Here is a 20,523-nt window from a genome sequence, read left to right as displayed (position 1 = left end):
TTTTCTTCTTCACAAATCACGAACTGATGAATAACACATATCACTTAACTTTATCATTATTTAGTTGTATTGAGTTACTTAAGATTATTAACTATTGCTAAAATTATAATAAAAATATTATCTACATTTGTCTGTGAGATAAATTAGGGTAATGAGCTACGGAAATAAAAATCAATAGCTGCCAACACCGAAAAGCCAAATTACTTTTGCGGCCAAAAATGTTATTGACGTAGCATCAACGTGCGAAACGACAGCGACAGCATATACGAAACGTTTGAGTATGACAAGGACGCCAATAAAATTGCAGATGTTAGCAAAGGTTTACAATGTTCTACTCTTATCTTTGCTGTGGAATCAGTGCTTATTGACGTTTGACCTTTATTTATGTTGACGTTTACTATACAAGAATGAGTGTACGTGAAATTGTTTTGTAAAGGGAAAGCCTAGAAATAGAATAAATACTTGATCAAACGCGAAATCTTACTTAAAATAAAATGGATCTAGCAAAATCCTTGTTTAGTTCTCGCGATCATGTTGGTTACGTGGGCCGTGAAGACCATGAACGTAAAATAAGTGCTGCATTAGCTGATGATGATCCTGAGGACATGATTGATGCCATACGAGGACTAAACATCGCTGACGAACTACTTCCAGCGCCGGGCGGCCCATTTTCAGCATTGACACCTAGTATGGTACCCCAAGACATAATGGCTAAATTAGCACAACCAGAATCTGAAGGTCACGGTGGTGGTCTCCCGGATTACAGATTTGACGAGTTTGGGTTTTGTGTTGAAGAAGAAGATGGACCAGAACAGAGTTCGAACAAATTACTAGCAGATGCTTTTGTTGAAGATGACCAACACCGTCTACAATGGGAATTTTACAGCAAAGAAATAAACTTTTCTGAAGGTGAAGGGAAGCTTGAGAAAACGGACAAATTGCAGAAAATGGTAAAAGATGGTGTACCCCATTCACTTCGCCCTCAGGTTTGGATGCATTTGTGTGGTGCTAATAAAAAAAGAGCTTCAACTGAAATAACATACCATGAAATTGTACGAGCATCTAGTGATGATGGACTGGTAACTAGTAAACAAATAGAAAAGGATTTGGTGCAAATATTACCTAATAATGTTTGCTTCTCACACCCAACCAGTACAGGTGTGCCAAGATTACGTAGAATACTGAGGGCTCTAGCGTGGCTATATCCTGACATTGGTTACTGCCAGGGAACTGGAATGATTGCAGCCTCATTATTACTTTTAATGGAAGAAGAAGATGCATTTTGGATAATGTGTACTACAGTGGAAGATTTACTGCCAGCATCATATTACTCATCCACATTGATAGGAATACAAGCTGACCAAAAAGTATTAAGAAGTCTTATTTCAACATATTTGCCTGGCATAGACCAGGTTTTAAATGCCCATGACATTGAACTCTCTTTAATAACAATGCATTGGTTTTTGACCCTGTATGCCAATGTTGTGCATATGAAAATATTACTAAGGATTTGGGATCTCTTCTTCTTGGATGGTTCTTTGGTCCTATTCAAGATCACCTTGGCCATGTTGAAAATTAAAGAAAACCGTTTTACTGAAATATCTAATTCTGCACAAATTTTTAATGCACTGTCTGACATTCCTGGTGAAATTGATGATGTTGATGTTCTTATTAAAACCATTGATGAAGTTTGTGGAGATACTCTAAGCCCAACATTGATTGATACTCACAGAAGGAGACATCTAGCATACCTTATGGCAGATCAGGGTGCTTTGGTAGGCAATCCTAGTGCTGTACCTAATTTGCCAAAGCAACAGCTACAAAGACGCCAAATAAAGAAAAGTAAGTCAGTGATACAAACAATACTATTTGGAGAAGATAGTAACAATGAGGATGCAGTTTCCAAAAATGTCAAACAGACAGAAATATTAGTTGATCTCAGAGAGGCTATTTTGCAAGTTGCACGACATTTTCTAGCTCTAGAACCACAACTAGCTTCTGAAGTCCAACTGACAGCAGATTACACAATGCAAAGTCATGCAGCTGACAGGGAAAGGTATGTCAATGTCTCAAGAAGCAAAAGGAGACGAGCAAAAGCACTGTTAGACTTTGAAAGAAGAGATGGAGATGAATTAGGATTTCGTAAAAATGATGTCATTGAGGTGATTAGCTCAAGAGATGAACATTGTTGGATTGGTGAGCTAAATGGCCTTCGAGGTTGGTTCCCAGCCCGATTTGTGAAGCTTTTAGATGAGAAAGGCGTAAAATACAGCAGAGCTGGAGATGACTCTGTAACAGAAAAAGCTGCACATCTAGTCAGAGGAGTATTAGCTCCAGCTTTCAAAAGGGTTCTTCTGCATGGAATAAAACGGCCTAGTTTCTTGGATGGGCCATGTCATCCTTGGCTTTTTATAGAAGAAGCATCTTCTCGAGAAGTTGAAAAAGACTTTAATTCAGTTTATAGTCGACTGGTATTGTGTAAAACATATCGTTTGGATGAAGATGGCAAGGTACTTACGCCAGAAGAGTTACTGTACAGATGTGTCCAAGCCATTAACTTGTCACATGACAATGCACATGCTCAAATGGACGTTAAATTACGCACATTGATTTGTATGGGCCTAAATGAAGAAGCTTTACATTTGTGGCTTGAAGTATTATGCTCCTGTGTAGATGTTGTCCAAAAATGGTACCATCCCTGGTCATTTATTAATTCGCCAGGATGGGTACAAATTAAATGTGAATTACGAATCCTTTCACAATTTGGATTTAATTTAAATCCAGATTGGGAGCTACCCTTAAAGAAAGATACGCAAAATCAACCCTTAAAAGAAGGAGTGCGAGATATGCTTGTAAAACATCACTTATTTTCGTGGGACTTGTAAATTATTTTATTAATAAATTTTATCCTTAACAATTATCAATGCTATCTGTAAATAGAAATATATGTACCTGTGCACTGTTTGTCTATTATATTATATCAATTTACAATTTGCTTATAAGCTAAATAAAATTTATGCCTATAATTTTATAGTTTTAATTTTCAAAAATGAGCACAAAAATAAATGTAAAGCCCGTAGGATATTCTCCTATGTCGTGGATGCGTTTAAAAACATACAAGGTCATTTGTGGGAATGACAGAGTTCACCATACACATTCTGTTTGCCAAAAATGAGCACAAAAATAAATGTAAAGCCCGTAGGATATTCTCCTATGTCGTGGATGCGTTTAAAAACATACAAGGTCACACCGAACCCAGACCCGAAACAACAATTTGTGGATCACACAAAGAGTTACTTCGAACGGAAATCGAACCCGCTACTCGTTCCGAAAAACATGGACCACCCTGGGAATCGAAACCAAGACCTTCGTTCTTGTCACCGACGAAGTATAATCGAAAAAACGTAAACTCAAGCCAAATATAAATACAGGGCATATTCTAAATGAATACTTCATTGCACTGCCCTAATATTAAGAAAAAGCTCTTCTAACAGTGTAACTGTTTGTCTCTTTTTACCCATTACCCCTCATTCTTATTGTACCGTGTATGGATTCCATCAAATCGATTATCTGTACTAATATTTCTCGTATTTTTTGGCAATTGTAACACTATTTGAAACGTTCCAGGTACAACAATGCACATTTTGAGCATAATATAATTCTCGCGCTCTTTCTTTCGTACTGGTTAAAAAGAGATGCCAAACAGATAGACTTTTGATCACAGACGAGTTTGACAGATACGAATGCTTTGACAGGTTCTAGCCTCTTTGTTTCTCTTCAATTCGAGAAGTCAAACGTGCTTGTTCTCTGAGAGCTAAGGCCTGTTGGCGACTTGCACGTCTTATAATTAAAAATGGCATCAAAGGCTGAATTAGCTTGCGTTTACTCCGCTCTCATCCTCGTTGATGATGACGTTGCCGTAACTGTAAGTATTATTGTGTTTTTCATAAATTTCGTTTTAGGTTATGTTCTACTCATGAGATTATCCATTTTCATCGTGTCTGTTTCTATAAAAACAATGAGTAAAATGACCTGAAACGGTCCTATAAGTGATATTACATACATGTGTCCTAATATTTTACAGCCCCGTGTTGTAATTGTCATGGCGCGAATCTTATTTGTTGATGTTGTGTTTTGTAGGGTGAGAAGATCTCCACCATCCTGAAGGCGGCCAACGTTGATGTAGAGCCCTACTGGCCTGGTCTGTTCGCGAAGGCGCTGGAAGGCATCAACGTGCGCGACCTGATCACCAACATCGGATCCGGCGTGGGAGCTGCCCCGGCTGCCGGCGCTGCGCCCGCCGCTGCCGCCGCAGCACCCGCTGCTGAGGCTAAGGAGGAGAAGAAGAAGGAGGAAGAACCTGAGGAGTCCGACGACGACATGGGCTTCGGTAAGCATATATTTTAAAACTATTTTCGTGATATTATTGAATATGGTGTACATACAGTGCCTACACGACTGCTAACCCTACTACTCGGAAAAAAAGCCATGTTGTTGAAATTAGAACTATTGTGTACATTATCAGAGCCATTAATTAATAACATCTAAGACAGTATCTTACAAGAATAAGATTAAATAAATTCATGTATTAAATTAGATCAGATACCTTGTTAGTTTTTGGTATTAATTGTTACATGGATTTGTACTAATATCTGATATTGATATGTACTATACTAAGGCAAATGTGTATGCATTGTAGTACACCTCTACGTTAGTCACCTTTGAAGTGAAATATGGTGCTGATGCCAGGAGTATAATAATAATCATAAACACCTGGCAATCATTACTAATTCTTGTATTACCAATTCCAATGATGTTTGCATGTATTAGCTTCAGAATCTAATGATTGATAAACTTTACCACTGAGAAAAATCTTTAAAAATGTAGATGTTACATTTTTAAAGGACATCAACTAATTTCAATGTCTCTTGTTTCAGGTCTCTTCGACTAAAAAGCTTTGTGTTGGAGCTGGAATATTCCATTTTAAGCTTTATCAAGCTTATTTAGTTGTAAGACAAAAATGACTTTATAATAAAGTTTTTTTAAACTGAAATTTTGTTTTTATGTGAATTTAATATACAACCCTGCCAGAATGTATGTTTGTGCGCGATTATCTCGCGTTTTGCTGAACCGATTGTGATCCGGTTTTCAGATTTAGAAGGTTGTAGGGATATAACTTAAAAAATAGAAGTAGTAAAGAAAATAGTAGGCAGTTCCCTTTTTTAAAGTAAAATGGTGCTTTGAACAGTATAAGTGATTATTCTCCATTATAAAATAGCTTGTGGCTACAAGTATCATAAACTAACCAACTTGCAGGCCAAATTAAGAACCTCCTCTTTTTTGGAATCAAAATATCCTAGATTCAAGTAAACATGCTTGACCTAGACATCAGATAATATTAAGTGCAATTTTCAAGTAAAGGTTGGTCACTGATCAAAACAGTATTTACATGCGTAGACTATGGTTGGAAAACTGGCTACATAGTCACAGCTTCAATTCACATCTCATTCTTAGGTAAGTGAAGTGAATGTTTGTAAACACACTTATAGGTCTTGTAACAGGAGAATATTGTATTCAAAAAATGAAAATAACAGGTAAAGCAATAACAATTTATTTTATTCTACAATAGACATAATCATTATCTAATTACACACTATATTATAATAATTTATCCCCACATAGCTCTCTGTACTCCGGAGAGTTTGTTGTAGTCTGCCAGGTGTCTCCATACAATACGACTCATTCTCCATTCCCTCACAATACCGCGAGGTCTGAAAAAAGAAACAGCATAAATCAATAATTAGTTTGTTGTTATTTTGTCTCTGTACCCCTAATATAAGACTGTCCACATAATAAAATCACATAGGATACTGTACTATACTGTCTTATCGCAGCACAAGGCTGATCGCTAACAGACAACCTTTGAATGGAGTTGTAAGAATATTGCCAAATGTGCAAAGAGTTTTTCATACATTTTTACCCTTCCAATGTGAACTTATGATAATAATTTCACCATACCCAATGCAGCCAGTATACTGTAACATTTAGGATGCTTATAGTTCTTATTTATTTATAATTATATATATCATACCTTTTAGCTCTTGGAGGCAATTAGCAAAAGTTCACAAATTGAACACCTAAATTTTACAAGTTTTTATCCTAAATGAGTTCTGTTATTTCATTTTGATTTTGAGTGATAAAAATATTCTTTAAACTGTACCTTGAAGTGATAACACATCTGTCGTTAATTCTGAGTGGGATGGCATTCATTTCGAACTTGTTTATGTCTTTATCAGCCAGCTCTCTGATTTCCACGGGTAAGATGTCATTTTTCCTCATCGCATTGATTCGAGTCCTTTCTAGATAGTTTTCAGCACTCATACGGCGCCTTTTCACGTCTCGGATCATAAGCCAATTAGACCACTTGTTACGCACTTGTTGGAACTGTGAAGTCAATAAATAATAACATTCTAGTTATACATTTTTATACATAACAGAGAGTCAGAGTAGTAATTAATAAAATGTTATTCAACATTTTGCAAAGTAAAGAAATGTACAACTTACCCCGAATCCAGCGACATTTTGAGTTTTCCAAACATATTTTGTAACTCCAGATATATTAAGGTTCATGTTTTAAACCAGTTTGTCTTTGTTTATAATACTTTTAATTGTATATTTTCAGAAAAAATATTTCGATATTATTTTGAATTGAGGTTATGAGTTTTGACATTAGACCATAGAGCATAATAGGTAGTCAATCATTGATGTAAATGATCGTCTATCGGCAGATAAATACTTAACATGGATAAATATCGAATAAATCTTAGTATTTATTATTGATTTATAAATCTCTATTTTGAGTCTTTATCTGAAAAAATTACCATTTCCAATTTCGGGAGTCGAGAATGTGTACGTCAGTACTTATTCATCTATGGCCGCATGCGTGATTTTATTGACAGCTGTTACAGAGATCATTCTATATGTGACGGATTATAATAGGCTTCTAAATTGACAGTGTTGACAGTTCTCAAAAACTGTTCAAGTTCAAACAAGTGGCGAGGACGCGCAGTTGTAAACAAAGAGTGTATTAAATTCGGGAACTGTAACAGGCTGATACAAAACTCAAACATGTCTAAAAGAGTTACATCTGATAATACAAGCCCGAACAAGAAATCTAAAGCAATAGATGTAAGTAGCACGTATTTTCATGTGTCTTTGCGAGAAAGCGGGCTAATTTTGAAACACCCTCCGGAAAAATGTACAGCTTCCTATGACACCATACAAATCATCCGTAATATAAAAAAAAATCTTGAAAAGCATTTTGATTACCCAAGAAACTTGACTGACTTTTTTATGAATTTAGAGGAAGAGTGTAAAGATTTAGAAGTATTCAAACATTACCTGTACCCTAATATTTTGAGGATTACCGGAGACAGTGCGGAAGAGCACCTTGTGAGCGACAGCGTCATTAAGATACTACTTAGTGTCCCAGCCATCCAGAACAAAGTAAGTGATTACATATTTGAAAAAGCAATTGATTTGGCCGCTGAATCCAAGTGTGGACCCTGGATACGGATGATACTTAAATGCTTCTCCTCTCTGGACAGTATTGTAACACCAGATAAGATATCCACTCATCTAATAAACCTCTTAGATGTTGCTTCAGAGAAAATGGTAAAACTGGAGATAATAACGGCAATACCTGATATAATTGGAGATCAAGAGCATGACAATGTTGCTAATGAAATGAGCAGAATTCTGAGTGAAGATCGGGATTTGATACCTGCTATATTAGATTGTCTTTCCTACTTATGTTTATCTGACGAGCAGTATGTCAGGTTACAGCAAAAATCACTGAATCTCTTATCAAGTCTCTCCAGATGTATTAATTTCCCTAATTATGTTAAATTCCTGTTAATGCCTGGCAAAATGAGTGACGCTTCTTATTTGGAAACAGTGCAAGGCTTGAGAAATGCTCTAGGATGGACTATGTCTATGAATCATGATGAGAGAACCACAAGCCAGGTACTCACTGCTACAGCTATAAGGAATTCTATGGTTTCATCTAAAGTCATCAGTAATTCATGGTTAAAAGCAATATCTCTATGTAAAGAGTCTACATCCTACAAGCCTATTGATTTTATTGTTTTACTCATTGCATATTCAACAACAGATGACAAACGAAAACAAGTAGAAAACTTAATTAGAAAACAAGTCAAATTGAATATTCTCAAAATGGAGTTATTGGACCAAGTCTTCATTCATTTCACACCAATACTAAGGGAATATTTGAAACATTTAATTGATCTTACTAATTCACTGTTAAAAACAAATGCTGACCCATCTAGCGGTCTGGATGTATTTGCTGGTCGTATATACACTCACATGTTAAAATATTTAAATGATTGTCGTGAGATAGCTGTTGCAGCATTACTACAGTTGGGGCTTGACTCCAAGCAGTGTGTTATGAAGACTCTCGTTATTTTAGATAATACTTTTCGCCATGAATTTGCTCTTTTGAGATCACAAAGTGTTCAAATGCTGACGCTGCTAGACAGATTGGATACTATGTCTCTGGATGAAGTAAGAGCTGTGATGAATGTGCTATGTGCATTAGCCTATTCTGTTAGAGACTCAATGATAAGAGATGACCTCCATATGATAATTAGAAAAGAATTAGGATCTTCTAATCCACGAATAAAAGTTCAGGGCATTCTGGCGGGAGTCTATGCAGTTAAGTACCTACTGTATGAAAACACAAGTGTCGTCGTGCAATATGACCAGCACGGCAATCGCACTACCCTGTCTACTGATCTAGAAAGTAATGCCCGTGATACAGCACAAATAGTAGAACTATTAAGCCAAAGCACTAAACAATACCCAGACATGACTGCTTTCTTTTATGATGAATTGTCGAAAGTAGTATTGAAAGCATCACTCTCAAATAAGAAAGCTTTGTTATGGCTTACTGAAGCGGTGACCAATGATTTACAACAAAACTTTATTGTGGACTCAATCGAAGTTGATAAAATTAATGATTTGAAGTTAAGTATGCAATACTGTCTTAACACAGAGGGTGAAATTGATGAGTTGATTGCTATTAACATTGCTGGCTTAACTTTGAGCTCCAAGTCTGAAGTGTACATTGGCATCTTGTCTCCCCTCTTTCAACTTGTCCAAACATTGCATTATAGGCAATATGACGGCAGTTTATCAAGCATAGATGCTCTATTAGGATGCCCCATTGTTATGCCAAAGTTTGACATAGACTTAATTGAAGATATGGACTCAGTAAAAATTAGTAACATTTTAGATTGCTTAGTTCATTGTATAAATTGGTTTATCGAATTAATCAATGCTTTTGCAACTCAAAATGATAGAGAATTGGACTTAAAGATATTAAAAAGAATAGTACAGCTTGAGGAGTTGGAAACAACTGTTAAAGAAATTCTTATCAGAAGTAAGATTTCTTATAAACCACCTATTTGTACTTTTAACGTTAATAAATATACTGGTGAACAACATGAGGTGAAATCCATAAAAGCACAAACTAGTAAACAGAAAGGATCAACAAAGAAGCCCGGCCAAGATGATAGTGTGCTACCACAAACTGCCAGGTCTCAAGCCACACAAAACAATGCCTCCGTCAAAAGTAGTCTAGAACTGAGTCACAATATACCAGGCAGACAGTTTAATATAAATATAATACATTTACTCAAAACTGAAATGACTGAGGACAAAGCATCAACATCGGAACTTACAGTAAAAACTCTGATATTTTTGTTAAAAAGTCTAAACACTAACATAGAGAAAGTGTTGTTATCCAAATTTAAAAGAACAACATTTCTATCGAACCAACACAGTGTGGTGTATGATGCTTACGAAGCTGAAAAATGCGCCGCCACTGTTAAAGAAGTACTGCCACAAATGGTAGAACATTTGAAATTCGTAACTTTATCGATGGATAAATGTATTGGAACTCAAGACGAAAATGAAGTTGCATACACACTTGATTTACTCAATCTAATCACTTGCTTGGAGTGCATCTTCAATTTCTTCACTATATATTTTAAATGGGTAGGTTTTAAACAAATTGTTCATGGTCCTTTACTGAAGAGTTCTCTGAGTACTCTAGCAAACACAAGTGATGATACAGTGACTACAAGAGACCTTCTAATCACTGTTGCTCAGAATCTGCAGAAATATGAAAAATATTGTTTACAAATGTCTACTGCAATATCTCTCATAGAGTTTTTGAAAAGTATAGAAATCCATTCTGATAGCCGAGTTATACTCAACATTTTAAAGACACTAGCTGAGAATTTCTTATCGCGGCAGTGGAAAACTCCTGAAGGAATATTAGAAAAGGGATTACTTTACAACCAAAGCGTAGATCTTTTGGCATCTATTTACTTCAAAAATAAAGAAGTGTTAGCACTGAAAAATTTGACTCTGCAGCTATCAGAAGATATAAAGTTGCTCAAAAGTAATAAAAATACTTTAAACACTTTCAAGTGCATAAACAAAAGCAATTTCCCCATATTGTACAGAAACCTGGGCTCTGCACTTCATGATGCAACTAAAGCTGGTTTAGAGAAAGGTATGACTAACTCTGAGCATGTGCAATTGTGGAAAGAAGTAGCTACTATATTGAAACACATGTCTGATATTGCAAAAGTCCTCGAAAACAGAAATAATTTGACTGCGTTCTTTAAGAAATCGTTACCAGTTCTAAAACTTTTCATATCACAAGGAATTCCTATTTTGGAAATTCAATTTAAAAGCGAAAACCAAGAAATTTTGGAAATTCTTAAAATTCTTCAGCAGTCCACGAGATTTTTGCAAACATTATGTTGCCATTCAAGACTGAAGAAAGATACTGTACTGATGAGTAAGGTCCCACATACGAGACAACTTCTCGAAACTTTGATTTATAAAGTAAAAGCTGTATTAGCTGCGAATAAGTGTTCAGAGGCTTTTTGGATGGGAAACCTCAAGAACAAAGATATTCATGGAGAAGTTATTGCGTCTCAACAAAGTATTGCAAGCGATGACTCTGTAGAAGATTGCGATGAACAGTTGCCTGAAGATGAAGATAGTGACGACTCAGACGATGAAATGCTAAATCCTGATTCTAGAAGTGTAAGTGACATTGTATGACGGTCTCGTTAATCGAGGAAGATTTTTTAACCAGGCACTGTGCTCACCACATGAATGACTGATAACGTAACTGAGCCAAAGTGGTGCCATAGTATTATAATTTTATTATTCTCCATATAATCTTAAGAAACAAATGTATGACGTGTATTTTGAATTAAATAAATAAGTGTACTTTTCCTAAATTCGTATTTTATTTTATTGTTCTGAACCACAACAATTGAGGGTCGGTTCATATTTGACGGAACATGCGTCGCGTATTATCGGTCGCGTAACGCCAGAACAGACAAATGTATAGAAAAACAGTTGACCGTTCACACTCAACCGATGATACGCTCGACGTATTTTACGTCAGATATGAACCGACCCTTACTCCTTTTTTAATAACGAGGTAAGAACATGAAAATAATTTGATGATATGAACTACTAACTTTTTAGTTAAAATCGAGACTACCTACTTATAAAATTATGAGAGTGGTGAACCAGGTCTTTGCCGTTACAAACTGCCTCATTGGTCGAGTGGTCGCAAGTATGACTGCTGGGCAAGGTGATTTGGGTTCGATTCCACGGTCGAGCAAAGTATTACTGGGCTTTTAACAGTTTTCGAAAATTTCTCAGTAGTAGCACGGAGTCTGGAGTTGTGTCCAAGATATGGCAGGCTTACATTACAATACATGGGACTTAATAACACAAGTGGTGAAAAGTGGGTGTAGGTTCATTGTACAGCAGCATTATGTTTCGTAAACTGCAGGTAGTGATCCTATCTAGACCTGTGACTTGGTCTGGTACCATAGCACGTGGGACAAATAGGTTATACTGGCTCGGTGATATGTTTACCGGGCCAGATGACAAATCGAATGTCAGCAGCCGCCACTGGAAAAAGGATACCCCTCGTAATTTGTGAAATACTAACTTCATGCATCTGTGGAAGGGATTGAACTTATCAAACTGCTTAGTATAAAATAATTTCGGATCGTCGAAAATACTTTTCTAATGTAAGGAAGTAATTGTGTATTGTTTTAATATCTATCAGATGAACATTAACCGTTTCCGTGCGGATGATGCCGCACAGGCACCATGTAAATCTATTGCGTATGGCGTATGGTGCCCGAGAGGATACAAAACTAAATCATACAAAACTCGGCTTAAACGACATTCGTCAAAAAAGCCCCCTGAATAAAAGTGTCTTTATTTGTCACCTTTATCATGCCCACAGTGTTCGTTTTAAGTAATTTCGCAAATTAGCTGACATCAGGGGTTGTAAACCAAGTTGCCGACACATTTTATTATTGATTATAATTCTAACAGCCCACTTTCTGGAATGTTTCTCAAAAATCAAATGCTTTTGTCATAAGGTTCATTGTTGCCTAAAAACGTACAAAGAGTGCGCTGTTCGCCGGCCCTTCGCCTACGTAGTACCGTATTTCCTTGCGTATACGGTTGATTATTGTTTAAAACTACGCCGTTCATAATTGTTTGCGCCGGCGCACAGTATAATATTTTGATAAACTAGACGGACAAAAGTCAATTTAGGACATGTCTTAAATGATCCTTCTAACGCCAAAGAATCAAGACAAGCTGCTTTGCTCTGGTATTGGTACAAAATAATTTTGTCCCGCTAGTTTTTCATACTAACTGTGCGGTGCATAACTATTTCACCCCGGCCGGGGCGGCGGGGCCCCGCACTTCTGTCTTGCTGCCCTTAGTAAACATAAAACTTATAAACATATAACTTGAATAAATAAATCCATGAAATAATGCAAAAAGGTTTACGACCCCTAATATAAATTAGTCACTTACCTTCCATTTCCATAAAAACACACAGATCGTCACTTTTAAACGCACTGAACGAATTTACTGACTGCCTACGTTAGATACACAATGTCAAATGATTATTTTAGCAAGTAGAAACACGAAAACAAGCTAAAAGTGACAATTCATGGCGGATGATTCCCCAGGGGAATCATCAAACTTTCTGGCGCTTGGTGCCTCAGAGGCATCACAGAATTTTTGTTTGACGCCAGGCACTAAAGATTGCTAAAAAGACTTCCGCACGGAATCGGTTAAAATAAAAATTAGTCATCTGCCATATGTCAGTGTTGTGTGTCCATAGGTGATGATAATTGCTTGCTATAAGGTGACACTGTAGACATTCGTAAAATAAAAGAAATATATACAGTTAAGTCAAGTTTATTGATACAGGCTTAGTACAATCTCTGGGGTGGGCCCATGGTGGACTTCATATGCAGGGAGCGCACGTTTTGCCAGTGCTTCTTGAGCAGGGACACCAGGAAGTTGATTGACAAGTGCACGTTCTGTGCAAGCTCATCAGGGGTCATGTCCACATGGCCTACAGCCACAGACAGGCACAATACCTGGAATAGACAGAATTATTTACATGATTAGCAAATATTTATAATTGAATTATAATTATACAATACAAAATATATAAGTTGTAGAAGAGCAACTTTAAATTTGTTAAAGCTATTAGATTAGACATTAGATTTTAGATTGATGTTTGGTAATATGCAGTTACAATCAAACTGAAATTTTAAATATCCACTGTTGTATTATTACAACAAATTGACTTATTTTCACTAATATATAATCTAAATGATAATCTATCTTTGTAAAAGAGTGTACTATTTAAAAAAAAAAAGCAAACAAACAATGACATACCTTCTTCATCTGGAACTTGATGGTCGCTTTGACTTCATCAATCTTCTGTGTCATGGACTCCTGGTGGGAGAGGAGACCAGGGAATTTACCAGCCTTGTTCAGACCGGGACCCAACAGACGTGGGATCTGCTTGATGAGGGATTCTGACGCAAGGAAGGCATCATACCTGAAAGAGATAGCATTTACATTAGCATGTACTTAATAGGCCCTAAATGTTGGCTAGGTACTCTTAAATTGATGGTTGCAAATTGATTTGAGGGTTAAATTGTAAATACCCCACATTTGAAACATTTTTAATAAAAAACAGAATCTAATAGAGCTTTTTTCCATTAATTTACATGAGTAAACAGTAATTTTTGGTTAATTTAGTATGTCTCATGATAGTTATTAGGAAACTGAATTGATCAGGTCAAATACCCTCATACAACATGTAAATCTCAATAATACTTGGTGTTATATGTGCAATACTCACTTCTTTGCTAGTTTCTTGACAAGCTTCTTGTTCTTGTTCAGTTTTTTGAGTGCCTCAGCATCCATGCAGGGTACAGTCAGACTCTTAGCCTCGTCACAGTGCTGTTGGTCTCCAAGCACGCACACTTGCATCTTGGGGCGGGGAATGTACTTCAACCTGAAATGTACCTCGATTATTAATTATGGTCAACCACATGGTGTAAAAATTAAAATTTTAATCATCATGGTCAGTAGTGTAAATCTTCATCAATATCAACAGATAATACATGCAATTTTGAACATCATTCAATTAAATTATTGGGTATGGTTGCCGATAATCATATCCTGTTGATCCCCACACAAGATAAAAAGTTACACTTTAAACTACTCAATGGTTCTTAAATCCTAAGGCATACCTGAGGCCATGTTTTCATCGTCTTAACCTAAATCGGAAGGCCGAAGCCTTCCTACCCGATATTTTAAGACTCTGGGTCGAGTCCCGTCGGTTTTCACCGACTCCCTGTCCAGATTCATCTTGGTGGGGCTATAAACAAAACACATCCCACTAAAATGCTCTTTCCAGGTAAACGTACTTGACGGTGCCTGAGAAACGCTTGTCCTTCTGGGGGTCATAGTTCTTCAGACCAATTTGGAGTTCCACTGTCTCCAAGAAGTTACGTTTCTTGTCCTTCGATGCCTGGAGGACGGCATTTACGCACTCGTAAAGCGTATCACGCGATACCTTAGACCTAAAACATAGAATTTACACATGAAACATCTTACAGGTAGTGATTAAAATTTTGCTAAGTACGACATCAAACGAAAAAATAATATATGGTATTTGTAGATTTACATCTTAAATGTAGAACGTGGCACACGTGTATCAGAAAGAGTTATCGATTTATAAAATAATTAAAGATTACTTACGACATGGTGGAAGAGTTGTCCTCTCTTCACGTTGTCAATGAACTGAAAGAAAGATTTTTGACTTTGACGTTTGAGCTGTATTAGCTTTCAACTAGTGATGCTACAAATATTAGTCGATATTTTTAGTAACTGTCAGTTAATAGTTGACTTTTAGTAAACGAAATACTTACTAATTGACGATAAAAATTCAATATACTATTATTCGCTACAATTAAAATTTACACGACTTAAATACAATATTTTCCACAATCACAAGTTTGTGATTTAGTTTAATACTAATTAGTTTAAGTACATTTTTTATTCTGCACTTTTTAACGAACTGTATCTAATCTAGTACCTTTATTATGTCGAACATTAGCAATAAATAACACCAACCAGTTATTAAATCATAAATATATAATTTTATTTCATGAAACAATAAAACCTGATCAGAATCAAAACAGAGTTGCGTATTTATTATTTTTGCGCACTTTATCCAAAATCAAAGTATTCGGTGATGCAGGTTGAGGGAACCTTGGATATGTTACGTACCAATCCGATTTCAATAGAGCTGGATCATGTTGCCACCAACCGACCTGAAATTATTTTTTGTAAGTAGCAAAAGCGCTATTACAATAAAGCTATTTTTTAAACTTACGAGGTAGTGTGGTGATGTGGTCAGTGAGTACGAGAACGAGTACCTACTTCTTGAAAGGTGGTTGGCGGAAATCTATACATATCACAAGGAAAAGGCGGTTTTATAACTCCTTTACGTTTCATTCTCACAAATCTTTCCATAGAACCGTAAGCAAAGCCATTTACTCTTCCCATATAAACATCTATAAATCGAATCACATCTGCATCCGGACGTTGTATCTGTTCAACAAGTGTAAAAAATTAAAAATGGTTGTAAAAAAGAAGATCAATCATCCTGATTCAACCTGTACTGTAACAAACTAATAATGGGTTCGACTTCCGCACGGAGCAACTCTTTGTTTGATCCACAAATTTTTGGTTTGGGTCTGGATAGTGGTCTTATCAAAAATTTCATTATTACATGTCTGTTGACATAATATATCGTAAAAGTAAAGTATTAGTTACCGTTTTAGGAAGAGTGGAATACTGTTTTACTCTTTCCATTAAAGGTTGTACTTCTTCTTTAATCATTGGTTCTTTATATTGGTCTATCATTACATCGTGGATATAATTCTGGGGACCATACATAGTAATTCCAAAGAACTCCATGATTACAAAGAAATAGTTTGTCAAAAGTATCGAAAATTTTATTAAACGGTATGAACCGGTATATTTTAATAATAAATATTATGAAATAAATAGCTGTGACAGCAAATATAAAATGACAGATATTTCAAAAACTAAAAAATTAAAGCGTCTGTCTTTGGGCCAAAGGAATGCGTTACTATACTAACGTTCCACAAAAATAAAAAAATAACCAACTAAAAAGTGGTAAATTACCACCATGGTAGGAATCAGAATGATTAAATTAAAAAACGTTATGACTTATGTTTAGTCATTTGGTAATTTTTGCATGGAAAGTTTTCGGGGAGTTTTGGAAAAATAGCGGCCCGAGCATGACATATGTAGGTATGATGTGGCAAAATTGAAATTTGGAAAGAGCATAATATTAAAATTCGAGTACGTAAAATCTATAAAATTGCCCAATTCATAAAGTCCCGGTCTAAACCAAATATCACGCATCTTCAGAGAGATAATATGCTTCGGCATCGGCACGAATGGGTCAACTCAACTGGAGTGATAGCACGGTCCTACAGCAACCAGCGAGAAAACAACGTTTACGTTGTATTTCGCCCTGCCATTCTCAGTCCATGAAAGTCTTTTCAAAATATAGGTACCTACTACACGAGCGCCAATCTGGACGATAGTTGAACTTTTGTTCCTTTTATGTTGTGTCATTCAATTGCATCAGAAAACCGGTAAAACGATATTGTTATGGTTCATTCATCATTCCAATTGGGTGGGCAGGCTGGGCAAGTGCAACACTAGCTGACACGACAGGTGTGCATTTTTTGTACATTACTTATTTTTTCTTATTTATTTTCATCTTCAGTCTGTGAATCGGAACCTAGTGATTTACATTGATTGGCTGATTGCTTGCAGGTAGTTCGTCATCATATTTGTATGCTCTGTGCATCTTACTATGACGTCATTTAACAAGAATGGAATACAATATCAAATAAGTAGTGAAGAGTTGGCTAACCATTATTTTAAACACATTAATATTTGCCGGTGTGACACACAAAAGTGTCAAGTAAGATAAATAATTAAAGTTTTGTTATTGAATGTATATACCTCTCCATACTTCTATTTATTTGCCCATATTTATACATTTGTTTTGCAATCTCTATTGTAGTTATCGCTTACGTTTGTACAGGTGTGCACTAATTTATTGAAAATCTCCCTTCCCGTAGAATACACGGCAGCATGGAGGAGGTAAGACACGACACTTACGCATGCGTATTGTATTAGGAGCCCTGTTTCATTAGGACACCGTGAACGCTGGTCTTAGCCAGGCCGGTAACAAACAGAATAAGGATACAGTTGTATGTAATGGTGGTAAAAAAAGCTAGTGTAAACGTTGTCGGCGACTAAATCATTCGCACAACCACTACAGTATCTCACTATGTAGCACTGCACCTACTGCAACCAGTTGCGCGACTATTGACTATTTTTCACTTTGGATGTACAGCAAAAGAATTCAGTGTAATGTTCATTTGCAACTGACAGCTCTGGTGTTTGTTTTGGTGACTTGCCAGGCTGCTCTAGACGTGGCAATGAAATTGGGCTCTTAATGACATTATCCTTTTTCTGTCGCACTACTACTGTTATTCCTATGCTACTGGCATATCCATATTTAGAATGTATGCATTGCCTGCTTTACTGCCATCAGGAATTTAATCCACAAGCTTGCTATTAGCCATAATAATCATACAACAACATGTACAGGAAAAGCATTGGATCTAATTAATTACCCAGCTGTATAAAAATAGTAATAAATGTTAAATGTTTACAATGAAATCAAACCCAATTACTATGAAATCTATCCTTTAGAAATTAGTTTTATTTGTATTAGAGAGATTCTTTTGCAAAAAAATCCATACTATATTTGAAATTCTTTATAGTATTCTTATAATGTCTAATCATTAATTTATATCTTAATTAATATTTTCAGTTAATTGGTAGTGACAGCCAGTCCAAGAGGAACGTACCACCAATGTTGAAGAAAATACTGCAGAATGATGTACAGCTCACAAAGAAACTTGTTGAGTCCGCAACAAGGGTTACATGGACCAGATCTCTCCGCAATCATTCTAAATTATTTGAGGTATTACTTTTTTTATAATATTACAGCATATCTAAGGGTTCTTCCAGTTAGAATATTTGTAAGAGATCTGTAAACAAACATGACAATGACATAGCCCAGCAGATTGGGGAGGATATAGTGCATAAAAGTAATGGTTGATGAAACAGAAAACTTCTTGACTGTCTTGAATGAAGGCAACATGCAACCAATGGTAACTTGATAGCAAAACTTTGCATTTCACTATAATATTAAATTACTTCATTTAGAAGTGTAATTTCCATTACATTACTTGTATTTTGTACAAGTTTTAGAAATGTGTGTATTATTGTTATCTCTCTTTGTTTGCAGGTGTCTTGCCATGGGATCGTGTGGTTGGCTGCCTGGCTCACGTTTATCTGGCTATTTAACAAGCCAGACCTCTATCAGTTGCAAGTTAATATGCTCATAGGTATGTTGACATTTAAATGTGTTGTAAACTTCACATCTTTGTTTTAAAACGCATCTCTTATCTTAGATAAATAAATCTTAACATAATTGTTATGAAATTTAAAGTTCTCTGTCATGTCTGGGATGTGATAAACTCAAAAACTTGCAGAAAGTTTTGTAAGTTTTGTAACTTGTTATTATTTTAAAATTCGATGGCAATGCAGCGGGTTAAATGTTAGGTTGCAAAGCTAATTATTCTAAGCGACAGTTTTATGCTATATTTATATTTATTATACATATTCATCGATTTTTTCTACCTATTGATGAATCAGTACACAATTATTTAGCTTGTTCCACCTACAAGTAAATATAAGACTTACTCATAAAATTTTGTATTCTCAAGGTGACATCCCATTCTATTTATATTAGAATGTTAAGGTCATTTCGTATTATTTTTAGACTTTAGGAAGGATAAAATTAATTGTAGGTTTACAGAGAAATCCTGTATTATGAGTGTGTAATGAAATGAAAAATGTAATTATATTCCTGAATTAATTCTGCAATAACTGATTGACTTTGTTTCATAGTTTACTGGCTAACCCAGGCCCAGGATTATTTCATTGTTTTTGTAGCTATTTTCTAATTAATAAATTCTAATTTTATTTTTTTCATATTTTCTCCAGCGCTCATCTTGGACATCATAGTTATAGCAGTACTGAAGGCATTTGTCCGTCGTCGGCGACCCGTGCCTATGAACAAGCTGCTTGAAGTTGGACCGGACAAGTTCTCCTTCCCGTCTGGACATGCTAGTAGAGCCTGTATGGTGGCCACCATACTTATATTTAATGAAATACCTATCTTCTGTCTCCCACCTCTTCTTGCGTGGGTGACTACGGTGTCCCTCACGAGAGTGCTGGCTGAAAGGCACTACATCCTGGATGTATTGTGTGGCATGGTGATCGGCATCCAAGAAGGTTTACTAATGTATGTGCTGTGGCTGTCCCAAAGCACCTGTGCCTATGTCATAAGTTCCTTATCTGATGAGAAAGTTGATGGAGGAGAATATCATGTGTGATTGTATTTCTTAGTCCTACTTTTAAATAAAATCCCTTAGATCTATAATGCTATGATCAAAACCAAATAATCAAGGTCAAAGCTTTTAATATGGCTACACTTTCTATTTTATGTCTAATAATAAAAAATATTTATGGATTGTTTTAACACCAAATTCAAGATGTTTACTATGAATTAATAAAATCGAATACCTAAATTATTTATAAATGTGTTTTGCATCTTTATATTACGTAAAATATGTTATTGTCATAATTACCTAATATACCTAACACATTTCGATACCTGTGATGAGGATTTACCTACATTATTATATAAGTAGAATAGTAGAACTAGAACTAATTTTTTAAATATCTGATAACCGTGTGTTTAAGTTAAAGGAGTGAGCTTATAATATACATATTCATGTAATGAATAAATGTGATTAGCTAATATACAGTTTTGTTTTTTTATCAACTGATCAATCGATCTATTTTTCATATCCATGGTTT

General features: G+C 35.7%; 7 protein-coding genes across 17 annotated transcripts; 4 read left to right on the top strand and 3 right to left on the bottom strand.

Moving 5' to 3' along the window:
- Positions 1–350: 350 nt before the first annotated feature.
- LOC118262268 (small G protein signaling modulator 3 homolog) lies at positions 351–3,029 on the top strand. The gene has a single exon (XM_035573467.2). The coding sequence runs from the start codon at positions 495–497 to the stop codon at positions 2,883–2,885; it is 2,391 nt and encodes a 796-aa protein (XP_035429360.2). The 5' UTR covers positions 351–494; the 3' UTR covers positions 2,886–3,029.
- Positions 3,030–3,731: 702 nt separating this feature from the next.
- LOC118262991 (60S acidic ribosomal protein P1) lies at positions 3,732–5,047 on the top strand. Its single transcript, XM_035574716.2, has 3 exons — positions 3,732–3,925; positions 4,141–4,390; positions 4,938–5,047. Exons 1-3 carry the CDS (start codon positions 3,854–3,856, stop codon positions 4,949–4,951), a joined length of 336 nt encoding a protein of 111 aa, XP_035430609.1. The 5' UTR covers positions 3,732–3,853; the 3' UTR covers positions 4,952–5,047.
- A 548-nt stretch (positions 5,048–5,595) lies between these two features.
- Positions 5,596–6,741, bottom strand: LOC118262540 (28S ribosomal protein S14, mitochondrial). The gene is made up of 3 exons (XM_035573995.2): positions 6,565–6,741; positions 6,221–6,444; positions 5,596–5,771 (listed from the first exon to the last, which is right to left on the bottom strand). The coding sequence occupies exons 1-3, from the start codon at positions 6,628–6,630 to the stop codon at positions 5,669–5,671; spliced, it is 393 nt and encodes a 130-aa protein (XP_035429888.2). The 5' UTR covers positions 6,631–6,741; the 3' UTR covers positions 5,596–5,668.
- Positions 6,742–6,986: 245 nt separating this feature from the next.
- Positions 6,987–11,342, top strand: LOC118262539 (Fanconi anemia group D2 protein). Its single transcript, XM_035573994.2, has one exon. It carries the CDS (start codon positions 7,129–7,131, stop codon positions 11,158–11,160), a length of 4,032 nt encoding a protein of 1,343 aa, XP_035429887.2. The 5' UTR covers positions 6,987–7,128; the 3' UTR covers positions 11,161–11,342.
- A 1,989-nt stretch (positions 11,343–13,331) lies between these two features.
- On the bottom strand, positions 13,332–15,363 carry LOC118262859 (60S ribosomal protein L10a-like). 2 transcript variants are annotated; one of them, XM_035574491.2, is made up of 5 exons: positions 15,214–15,363; positions 14,880–15,035; positions 14,309–14,464; positions 13,837–14,002; positions 13,332–13,532 (listed from the first exon to the last, which is right to left on the bottom strand). In XM_035574491.2, exons 1-5 carry the CDS (start codon positions 15,216–15,218, stop codon positions 13,362–13,364), a joined length of 654 nt encoding a protein of 217 aa, XP_035430384.1. In that variant the 5' UTR covers positions 15,219–15,363; the 3' UTR covers positions 13,332–13,361. The 2 variants fall into 2 exon arrangements, with proteins under 2 accessions (XP_035430384.1, XP_050553729.1); XM_050697772.1 differs by lacking the exon at positions 15,214–15,363 and adding an exon at positions 15,140–15,206.
- Positions 15,364–15,591: 228 nt separating this feature from the next.
- LOC118262793 (uncharacterized) lies at positions 15,592–16,633 on the bottom strand. Its single transcript, XM_035574400.2, has 3 exons — positions 16,294–16,633; positions 15,898–16,068; positions 15,592–15,788 (listed from the first exon to the last, which is right to left on the bottom strand). The coding sequence occupies exons 1-3, from the start codon at positions 16,435–16,437 to the stop codon at positions 15,648–15,650; spliced, it is 456 nt and encodes a 151-aa protein (XP_035430293.2). The 5' UTR covers positions 16,438–16,633; the 3' UTR covers positions 15,592–15,647.
- Positions 16,634–17,092: 459 nt separating this feature from the next.
- Positions 17,093–20,466, top strand: LOC118262791 (polyisoprenoid diphosphate/phosphate phosphohydrolase PLPP6). 10 transcript variants are annotated; one of them, XM_035574394.2, is made up of 5 exons: positions 17,159–17,229; positions 17,606–17,664; positions 18,404–18,556; positions 18,884–18,983; positions 19,645–20,466. In XM_035574394.2, exons 2-5 carry the CDS (start codon positions 17,656–17,658, stop codon positions 20,034–20,036), a joined length of 654 nt encoding a protein of 217 aa, XP_035430287.1. In that variant the 5' UTR covers positions 17,159–17,229; positions 17,606–17,655; the 3' UTR covers positions 20,037–20,466. The 10 variants fall into 10 exon arrangements, with proteins under 10 accessions (XP_035430292.1, XP_035430287.1, XP_035430291.1 ...); XM_035574395.2 differs by having other exon boundaries at positions 17,191–17,331; positions 17,643–17,664; XM_035574397.2 differs by having other exon boundaries at positions 17,211–17,229; positions 17,643–17,664.
- Positions 20,467–20,523: the final 57 nt, after the last annotated feature.

Source organism: Spodoptera frugiperda, chromosome 12 (assembly GCF_023101765.2).
Source record: "Spodoptera frugiperda isolate SF20-4 chromosome 12, AGI-APGP_CSIRO_Sfru_2.0, whole genome shotgun sequence".
Lineage (NCBI taxonomy): Eukaryota > Metazoa > Arthropoda > Insecta > Lepidoptera > Noctuidae > Spodoptera > Spodoptera frugiperda.
This window is presented reverse-complemented; position numbering and strand designations above follow the sequence as displayed.